We start from the raw sequence: 10,739 nt of genomic DNA, 5'->3' as shown, positions 1-10,739 counted from the left end.
TAAGAGAGAGAGAGAGAGAGAGAGAGAGAGAAAGAGAGAGAGAGAGAGAGAGAGAGAGAGAGAGAGAGAGAGAGAGAGGAAAAATCAATGATCGAGAAACTTTTCATCCTCGACTAGGAGGTGGTGGTGGTGGTGGACGTGAATTGAAGAGGAGGAGGAACACGATATTGTATTTTCTGTTTTGTGAGTAATCGAGATATACAAAAATGTTTCTTTTCTTTTCTTTCTTCCTTTTTTTATTTTTTGTTTGTCTCTTTGTATAAAACTCTTATATTTAATTTATATTCCAAATATTTGTTTAATTTTATAGTTTTTAATTTCTATTATTTTATTACATTTATTTTATTACAGTTTTGTTTTTTTTTTAATTTGAACGATAAAGATAATAAGAATCATGACGAATCTTATTAATCGCGTGACATATCTATTTCGTGAAACATTTATTACGGTCGGACAAAGCAATCGGATTTGGATGATTATTATACGCATTTTATTTTATATAAGTGCATTTTACAATCACGAGAGAGAGAGAGAGAGACACGGAAAGAGAATTCGATTGGAGAAGCCGTCATTTTCTTCTTCGACGTTTCCTTTTTTTTTTTTTTTTCCCCCCTTACAAACGCTTTTATAACGATCGAGAAAATAATTGTATAAAACTATAGACACACAGAGCAGAAATATTGACTACGTATTAAAAGAAGTGTGTTCAATTAAAATAAAACAAAAAAAAAAGAAAAAACACAAAAGAGACAAAATTAAAATAGAATTATAAAACGCGAATGTGAATCGTGAGTCAATAAAATAGGAATAAAAATAAATAATTGTAAAAAACCCACACACCGTCTCTTGTGTTACAAATTATGAAATAATTAAATAGTGATTTTCCCCCATTGCATCGGATCGCACCTTTATCGTTATCGTACTCGCCAGAATTTTTCTATCTTCATTTTTAATTACAGTTGTACACGTGTTACCTTTTTTCTTATATTCGATTTTTACATTTTATTATTATTATTATTATTATTTCTTTATAGTTACGCGATCACGTTACGGCATAATGAATGAATGAATGAATTAATTAATTAATGAGAGAAAAAGAGAGAGAAAATGATCGCGTCCGTTTATCGAAGTGGAACGACGAGATTCGTTCGTACGAATGATTTTCCAAAGAGCTAACTAAATTATTCTCATCCTCCTCCTCCCCCTCCCTCTACACCTCCTTCTCTTTCCCTCTCTTCTCGAGAAAATATATATATATATATATATATATATATATATATATATATATATGTTGTGTGTGATGCTAGGCGCAACAAGTATCGCATCTATAGGAACCCAACATATATTTTCTCTTTCATTAAACCTCGCCTAAGTATAAACATATTTTTTCCAAACAAATTTTTTATATCGATAATTATATCAACGAGGATCCTGTTTTTTTTTTTTTTATATCTCGGATTATCTTGGAACATAATAAAACATTTCTTATAATTCCATTTAATGTGATTTGTGTGTTGAACGTCCATAATGAATATCCACTTGGAACGTTTTTTCTTATTGAAAAAAAAAAAAAAAAAAAATTATATATATGAATAATAATTATTCGACGTCTAATATATTTACCAAAAATTTGCGTAAGAAAAATATAAGTATTAACTGGGCGAGGGGGCGAGAGGGGGGGGCACTGAACGCGCATCATTCTTTTTTTTATTTAATTTTCGCAAAAAAAAAAAAAAGTATTACGCAAAGTATCTTTCCACTCTTTTATTCTTTTTTTCGTTTCCATTTTTCTTTTTATTTTACGAGGACAATTGTTCAAAGCCTCGGACTCGTGCTCTCTACGACGTGTGCATAACAATATGTATGCAGAAAGAGAGAGAAAGAGAGAGAAGTTATGCACTCGTGTTGCAAACGAGCAAAAGCAAGAGAACAAACGTTACGACTGGGATTAACGCGTTCGTGCTGTTATGCACAAATAATCTATAATACTCGTAACTCGTCTCTCTCTCTCTCTCTCTCTCTCTCTCTCTCTCTCTCTCTCTCTCTAACCTAGAAATTATTTATAGTATCCTCTTTTTTTTTTTTTATTTCTTTAGATCCATTATAAATATTTATTTGCTATTCGTTAATTTTTTCTCTTTTTTTCTTGTACTTTATTTTGACGTTAAACAAAGTTAAAGAAAAAAAAAACAAATAAATAAAAGAAAAAGTCACGTTGCTTTGGGAAGACGCATCCTCCGCCATTTTGATTTTCTTTTCTTTCCTATCGTCGCCATTTTTTGTTTGTTTGCGTGTATAATATTCCCCTCGGCCATTTAAGAAGAATGCCACGCGCCAAAACTGTGATTTTATTTTTCTTCCTACGTTGTATTATCCTCCTTTATACGATTTAATTTGATATTCCACATTATTCACTCAAGTTTTACTGATATTATGTGCATTCAAGGGAAACGGGATAACCTTAAAATTTTTGGTTAAAATCATTTGAATTTGCCGCCGCGTAAAACGGACGAGTTGTCAAGCTGTTGTGTCGTTTAATTAAAATATAATTGAAATCAAATCTAAATCGTTGCGCTACTGAATATTAATTATTTATTAGAAAAAAAAAAAAAAAAAGAACAGAAAAATAAAATCTATACACAGTGAAGGCGTGTGTACAAAATTTGCTCGTAATATAATTTTTTTGTTTCGGTTTTTTTTTTTTCGAATAGCGTAAAATAAAAACATGAGGAGTTTATTAAGTTAAAAAAAAAAAACAAAAGGAAGAAAAAGAAGAACGTGGCTTTAAGTAAGTGAGAGAGTCTATCTATCGGTAGATAATATTCGAAGGACACGAGGAACTTATACCTATGATTATTTAACTAACAACGCGATGCACGATTAGCCGCGTGAACACACATACGAATAATACGACACGCACAAGAACACGCACACGCGCACGCAAGCGCACTAAACGTAAGTAAAGTTATTACGATTGGTTTAATAATATCATTTTCGTTGTAAAAATCGACTTGTCGCGTAGTTGTATGTGTGTGTATGTGTGTGTTGTGTTAGACGATAAAAACCGTCGTAGAACGAACCGCCGTTCCTTATCTCGAAACAATAACCGTTTTCTACGTCTAACGTTATATGCCGTTCAATATTTTATCATTTTTCATTTCCTCTTCTCTTCTCTCCTCTCCTCTCCTCTTCTATTTTTTTTTCCTTTCCTATTAGTTTCTCTTCTTTTGCAATTGAAGTTTCGAGAAACAACAACGTCAAATTGTTTTTGTAACGAATCATTTGTATTTTTTATTTCCCTTGCTGCTGCAACGTTGTTTCTTCCTTTGGAAAAATGTTGTTTATCAAAAATTTTCTGAACAATATAAAATCGATGCATTGTCGTTTCTTTTTCTTTTGTTTTTGTTTTCGATAAATCACAAATGTAATGTACTCGTAAAACAGTTTAAATAAATTGCACGGGTATATTTCAACGTGCAAAGTATTGTATATTTATACAAATATGCAGAGGTTAATTAAAAAAAAAAAAAAAAGCGATCCTTGTATTTTAACCTTTGAGTAACATTCCATATAATCCGTTTTTATGCTAACGATTGGCAGAGACACACCTGCCTATCGTTTAATCGCGATAGATTGTTTATTATATTGATTTATTAATATAATCTCATATCTTTTATTATTATTATTATTATTATTATTATTATTATTATTATTATTACTGCGTTAACAAATTCAAAAAATTTCCTATCATCTTTCTTGTCATAGAGAATAGAATAATAATATGTAATAGTTATTTAAAAGCCGATTATTATAATATACGGGTTAATCCTGGAAGTTGGAAAAAATGCATGATAATAATGACGGTAATGATGATGATGATGATGATGATGATGATGACGATAATGACGACTATAATGATTAAGAAGGAAAAGAAGGATATGCATGATTCAGTGTTTCCAGATTTGGAGCGAAGATACTATAAGAAAGAAAGAGAGAGAGAGAAAAACTAACTTGTATACGTGATGACTATGTCTATCTATAAAAAAAAAAAACATATATATACATATATATATATACACGATATTTCCACGATCTTTAATTCAAGAGATTATGAAAACACACGAAGGTGTTCTATAATATCTTTTCGTTTATGTAAGCACGAATGTAACGTTACTCGAAGAGACACAAGAAAAAAAAAAAAAAAAARAAAAAACAAAAARAAAAAATTAATGTGCAACTAAATACGTGATTGATCAAAAGTTCTTTTTATAAGTAGTAGTTTTAAAAATAAATTTATGAAATAAAACTTCTCGGAATTAGTTATATTAATATTACACAATTCGACGAGTTAAATGGTATAGTTAAATTGTTTTTAAAAATTACAAATTTAGGTTTGGAAAACTTTGAGAAATGGGAGAGTAATTAATTTGTCGAATAATCTGCGATATTTTAGTTAAATTTTCGTCAATGAAAAACTGATAGAATGAATTAATTGTATAATACATTTCTGCAATTTTACCCCCCCCCCATCCTAAAACACACGAACGATATAATTAATTTAATTAATTTTCGATCTGTTAATTATTTCTCGTCTTTTTAAAAATATAAATTGTGCAACGTGTTACTATTTCAAAGTCGGATAATCTTCGTACATTTCCGTATATCTATCATTCGTATATACATTAGGCTTACTTATGTTAGTTAGACCCATAATTATACAGTCGTAAGTAAAAGATAACGCGCGCGTTTTTTTCTTTTCTTCTTTTTTTTTTTTTTATCTTAACGCTCATGACCGAATTCTGTCGCCATATTTCTTTTTTAATTTTTCCTCTTCCGGAAGATATTAGGACGATTTAGATAAGAAAAAGAACCTTTCTTTTTTTCTTTTATGTATGTATGTAAGTGTGTGGGTTTCGATTCGGCAACGCAACAAAATGACGACGACGATAAATAAAAAATAAAATAAAAAAAAACAACGTCGTACGATCGTAATTATTGATAACCGTAGTTAATCGTTCTAATGACGAATTTATTTTTGCATTATTTTTTTTTGTTTCTAAAACGACTCAATAATAAAAAGAATTATATTTTGAGAAAAAAAATGTTTCACGTTGTAGGAGAAATTCGGCATTCGTATCGATTTTTATTTTAGGATGAATCAAACATTCATAGGACGATTAAACATTTTTCTACGTTTAATAAAATAAACACTAACAAAAATATTCATTTACTCTTGTATTAAAGATGTTAATTTAAATGAAAATTTTCCTTCGATCAAAGATCAAAATCAATCGGTAAATGTGTCTATGTAATAGAAAAATTCTTCATGTCCTTGTGATCAACTTAATTATCATCATCATCATCATCATCATCATCATCATCCTTGTATGCTCTGTTTAAAAAGGTGGGATAATCACTTCATATTTTATTCATAACATTAATAACACGTTTACACCTTTAGCTATTATATTACAAATAAATAAATTATTATTTAATGATAATAAGAAATAATGTTTAATAAACTGTAGTGTGTGTCTATTCATTGTCGGAGAGTTTAAAGAGAGAAAAAAAAAATAAAAATAGAAAAGTTAATAAGTATAATATAATAATTTATGAAACACCTTATATAAAATCTTCCGTTAAGAGAGTAGTTAAGAATTCCATGAAGTCTCGAAAGTAGTAATAGGCTTCTTCTTCTTCTTTTTATTTTCTTCTTCTTTCCCTTCGAAAGAGAAAAATATCTTCAACGCGTGGCACTGGTGTTTTGTATGTGTATTTTTGGGTACCATTATTTGCTCAAGAATTACGAAAGGAATATGGAAGAGAACTAAAGAAAGAAATAAGTGCATACACGCATTTCACGCTCGTTCGTCTTCCTCCTCGTATTCGAAAGGACACACGGCTTTTTCCGGTATCCAAACTTTTCATGGAATATAAAAAGGGGTTTCCTCTTGAACAACGGTGTCATCAAACCGTTGTCACGCGTGCTTAACTTTGTTGTCATCGTTTGAAAAAAAAAAAAAAGAACTCCCTCATAAAAATGATTCGTTTCCATTCGAAGAATATAATTGAAAATTTGTATAAAAATTCGATTAATAATAATAATAATAATAATAATAATAATAATAATAATAATAATAATAATTTAATCCGAAAAATAAATAAAANGATGTTTTATGGGTCTTTATCATATAAAATATCTTATGTCATTTCTCTCTATTTTATCGTTAAACAATTGTTCTCTTTTTTTTCTCTCTCTTGTGGGATCACGAACTTCTTCGTGTTTGAAAAAAAAAAAAAAAAAAAAAAAGAACTCCCTCATAAAAATGATTCGTTTCCATTCGAAGAATATAATTGAAAATTTGTATAAAAATTAGATTAATTATTTATGGATAATAATAATAATAATAATAATAATTTAATCCGAAAAATAAATAAAATTAGAATAAAAAGGAAGAAAGACTAAAAAAAAAATAAAAAAAAATAAAAAATATATAAAACAGAGAAAGAGGATCGAAATAAAGTCAACGTACGCGATATTTAAAGCGTGAAGCTGAAACTGCTGCTGCTGCTTGGGTGTTCCACGTTCTGTAGATGACTCGGTAGAAAGAAGAGAAAGAACAGGGCTCGTGCTTATCTCGAAAGAAAAAAAAAGAAAAAAAAAAGAAAAGGAGTTGAACGTTAGCTTCTGAGTATCCGACACGAGAGACACCGTGTACCTTTTCTATCTTACCTCGGTGCTAATATCCTGCGGTATCAAGAAGAGAAGAAGACGAACCAAGTTACTTACTTATTGTTAGTTATATACTTACTACTCGCCTAAAAGAAAAGAAAAATAAAACTCGTGATACGAACACCAAAAGAACAGCAGCAACAGTAAAGGAATCATCGTCATCATCAAGCAAGCAAGCCACCATTTTATTTTGCTTTGACATTGCTGACTAAAAAGTGACATCTAAAAGTATTTTATTTTATATAAAAACTTATCACCATAGAATAGTATATCTATCTGTTCAATATCAAATTTATTTCTGCTAAAACACACCCTTATTCTTTTTTATAATTCATAAAACAGTTACACAGTTGAGATTGCGTTCAGTTAAAATAATAGATATGAAATTTATATTTTTGGGTGGGGAGAGGTAAATTTGTTTGTGTGTGTATGCATAATAAATTTATTTATATATAATATAAATTAAAATATATTATTTTAATATTTGAAATATATATATATTAATTATTTGTTTTCTTTTCAAATGTAATATTGTAAACTTCGTTTTAAGAGTTGAATTAACTGTTGGAATTTGAAAGCATCTGAAAATGATTTCGTCGTTCGTTGACACCGAAAATATACACTCCTCCTAATTATAATCCTCTTATTTAACATACTAGTAATAAATTCATCTTTAGATTAGATTCAAATCTACTAATGACGAACACAGGTTCGTTAACAATCAACCTTTTTGTTTTACGACAACAAGATCCTTTCTTTCTTAACACCTACGGTTGATCTACTTCAAAATCGAGGAAACGCTATAGAACACGCACACAAACAAATATTCAGTTATGAAATATATATTTATTGTTTAATAAATATTAGTGTGTTTTCTTTTCCGGTATTTTTTCGATTATCATCATACGTGAAAAGAAAAAAAAAGAAAAAAAAAGAAAAGAAAAGAAAAGAAAAGAAAAGAACAGAATAGAAAGAAAGAAAGAAATAAAGAAAAAAAAAGGGAAGCATAAAAAGGAAATAATAAAAGTACAAAACGGTATAGAAAATATATCGGTGGAGTGTTATCATACGTGAGGTATAATATTTAAATAACAATGCCGTTTTCTACAAGTCATTGTGACGCTCTCACCGATTATTATTACCTCGCTCGAATGCTATCGCGATTCCTATACGTTCTACGCATAAACGTTTATGTTTTCTGTCGTTTATAAAACTTTAAGTCGTCTTCTACTGTGTCGAATAAGAAGAATAAGAATAAGAAGAAGTAGTGACGTCAAACGTTTGGTAAATTTCAAAGAATTTCCTTTTACAACAAAATAATAAAAGGTCCAAAGGTGTTTCCACAAATTTGATATTCACAAATTTTTGATATTCTTTACTCCTTCTTTTTTTCTTTTCTTTTCTTTTCTAAACTTCTAATTGAGGGTTTGTATTTTTTACAAAAAATAAATTTTTAAAACCTGTGTCTCCCTTATGAAGAGAAAAATAATCATTAATTTATTTAAACAAAAAAATCATTGATCATTTTTCAATTTACTTCTATTCGTTAGCAACTCTTCTTCTTCTTCTTCTTTTACTTTTTGATAATCGTCGAAAAGTAATGACACTAATCATTTCTCTATACTTAGAAGAAAAAAAAAGAGAAAGTAAAAGAAAGACAAAAAAAAGAAATGTATGTGTATATTTGTCCTTATTACATTATATATGTGGGATGATCGTTACGTGTGCATGATACCATAAGATATTTGATTACAGTCTCTGTTGACACAGCTCGTGTCTGGATATTCAGCAGTACCATCTGCTAACGTTATTAAACTTCCTTCACTTTCAATTTCAAACATATTTTTTGTCTTCTTCTTCTTCTTCTTCATCTTCATCTATACGTATATAATATAAATCATAATCTGCTTATAGATATAGAAACAAGAAAGAAATGTTACACATAAGTTGTGTTTAACAAGTCTTTAGAAAGAAAAAAAAAAAAAAAGACTTGTACAAAACTTTTAAAATAACATTTAAGTAAAATGTTTCGAGCAAAAGTTATTTAACGAAGTAATAAAATAAATAATGGTATAATGAAATGTCCATAAATGTTGCGTGTAAATTACCTGGTGTGTAATATCCGACAAAGATAACACAAACAACAAATTATATATATATATATATATATATATATTAAAATATTGAAACACAGGTCTCTATTATCCATGACGAAGTCGAACTTATTTTTAGTTTGAAAAAAAATTACTTACATTAGCACGAAGTGAGAAAGAAAGAAAGAAAGAGAGAAAGAGAGAGAGAGAGAGAGAGAGAGAGAGAGAGAGGGTCATCGCCAATACGATAGGACACTTCCTTTCTCACGTTACGTTATCAGTTTTACTTGTAACTCTATATATGTGTTTGTATGTGCATGTGAGCGCCCGTTCACAGACATTTCTTCACGTATTTTATTTTTTATTTTTCTTAAGTACCGATAACGGAGAATTACGTGTAATAATAGACGAAGAAAGAAAGTTTTGATACGTTTCGCGTACGTCATTGTTAAGTTGTAAAAAAGAAATTAAAAAAAAGAAGAAGAAGAAGAAAAGAAAAGTACGTCTAATCATTTTACTCGAAAGATTTCAATCACCATTTAAAATCTTATTTCAAATATTTATTCAAACTACTATTATAATTATGATCGATTGAAATAATATGTTAATTAAATGTAAAAGAAATTTGTGATGCTCGTTTAAAATTCAAAAAATAAAATAAAATAAAATCAAATAAAATCAAATAAAATAAAATAAAAGAAGACAAGACAAGAAAAAAAAAGAGATAACTTATGTACTTTTGTATGGGTATCCAACACGTATGGGTCAAACACGTCCGTTTGCAAGTCAAACGACGCATTATTCCTTGACCTGACCTAATGAAACCCCTTTTCATATACATTACAATCGTTTTTTCTTTTTCTTTTTCTATTTCTTCTTTTAGACCGAATCAAATCGAATGAAATTTCACGCTCAAATGCATTTTACTTTTTTTATTTTTTCTTTTTAAACAAGAATACGTTGAATATTTGGGATACCGCGATTGGAATTATAAATACTTCGGGGGGGGGGGAGAGAGGTGATTACAACTAAAATAATAATGGTTTATTCTTCTAGATCGAATAACACGATAAAGGGTTTTTTTTATTTGATTTTATTTTGAATTTTATTTCGAGCATAATTTTCAATCGGTAAAAGATTTGAAACAATTGTCCAATGCGAACGAGAACATTGAAATTATTTGCATTCATCTCGATATACAAAATATGCATGTATGCACCCAAGAGCACACACGCATATATGCATGCATGTATGCATGCATGCATTTAGGATTTAAGTATCTCCTGGAAATCTTTTTTCTTTCTCTCTTTTATATATATATGTATACATATATATATTTATTTATATTTATTTATTTGTATTTATTTATTTGTATTCCCCTGCGATTATCCAACACAGGACATCGTAAGTTCTCTTTTTCTTTTCTTCTTCGTTGCCTTCTTCTTTTTTATCGATCAATTTGAATTCGATCAAAATTTCTTATCGAATTCGAATTAAAATTATACGAATGCATAACTCGAACGGAAGGAAGAAGAAGAAGAATGATGATGCTATTTTGAGATAGTCATCTCTCCAGTTCGTCATTCAAATTATCTTTCGTACGAGATCTTTTCGAATTATCCTTGGATGTTTTATGGGTCTTTATCATATAAAATATCTTATGTCATTTCTCTCTATTTTATCGTTAAACAATTGTTCTCTTTTTTTTCTCTCTCTTGTGGGATCACGAACTTCTTCGTGTTTGAAAAAAAAAAAAAAATAATAAGAAACATTAATTAATTAATTAAAATAATTATCATTTAAAATTGTATCGCTAATAGAGAGAGATAAAAAAAATAAAAAGAATTTTGTTTATCGTCTTACGATAAGCTAATTATTTTCTTTCTGTTTTTTTTTGTTTTTTTTTTTTAATA

At 28.8% G+C, this 10,739-nt stretch overlaps 1 protein-coding gene across 3 annotated transcripts in view; it reads left to right on the top strand.

The window, feature by feature from the left end:
• LOC106790409 (thyroid receptor-interacting protein 11-like) overlaps positions 1–10,739 on the top strand; it is a 34,381-nt gene that overhangs the window by 13,656 nt on the left and 9,986 nt on the right. The window contains exon 2 of one of the 3 annotated variants that reach the window (XM_014755271.1): positions 118–183. The exons of 1 other annotated variant lie outside the window; for it this stretch is intronic. Coding sequence is in view for 1 of the 2 variants with exons in the window: in XM_014755269.1 (XP_014610755.1) it covers positions 7,925–8,017 (93 nt within the window). In the remaining variant the exon portion in view is untranslated. Of the gene's footprint in view, positions 1–117; positions 184–7,732; positions 8,018–10,739 lie in introns of those variants that run through there. One more of the 3 variants, XM_014755269.1, reaches the window with a different exon arrangement.

The sequence above is a fragment of the Polistes canadensis genome, unplaced genomic scaffold, assembly GCF_001313835.1.
Source record: "Polistes canadensis isolate GaletaPanama2010 unplaced genomic scaffold, ASM131383v1 scaffold_235, whole genome shotgun sequence".
Lineage (NCBI taxonomy): Eukaryota > Metazoa > Arthropoda > Insecta > Hymenoptera > Vespidae > Polistes > Polistes canadensis.
The sequence above is the reverse complement of the archived record's forward strand: the minus strand, read 5'-3'. Positions and strand labels throughout refer to the sequence as shown.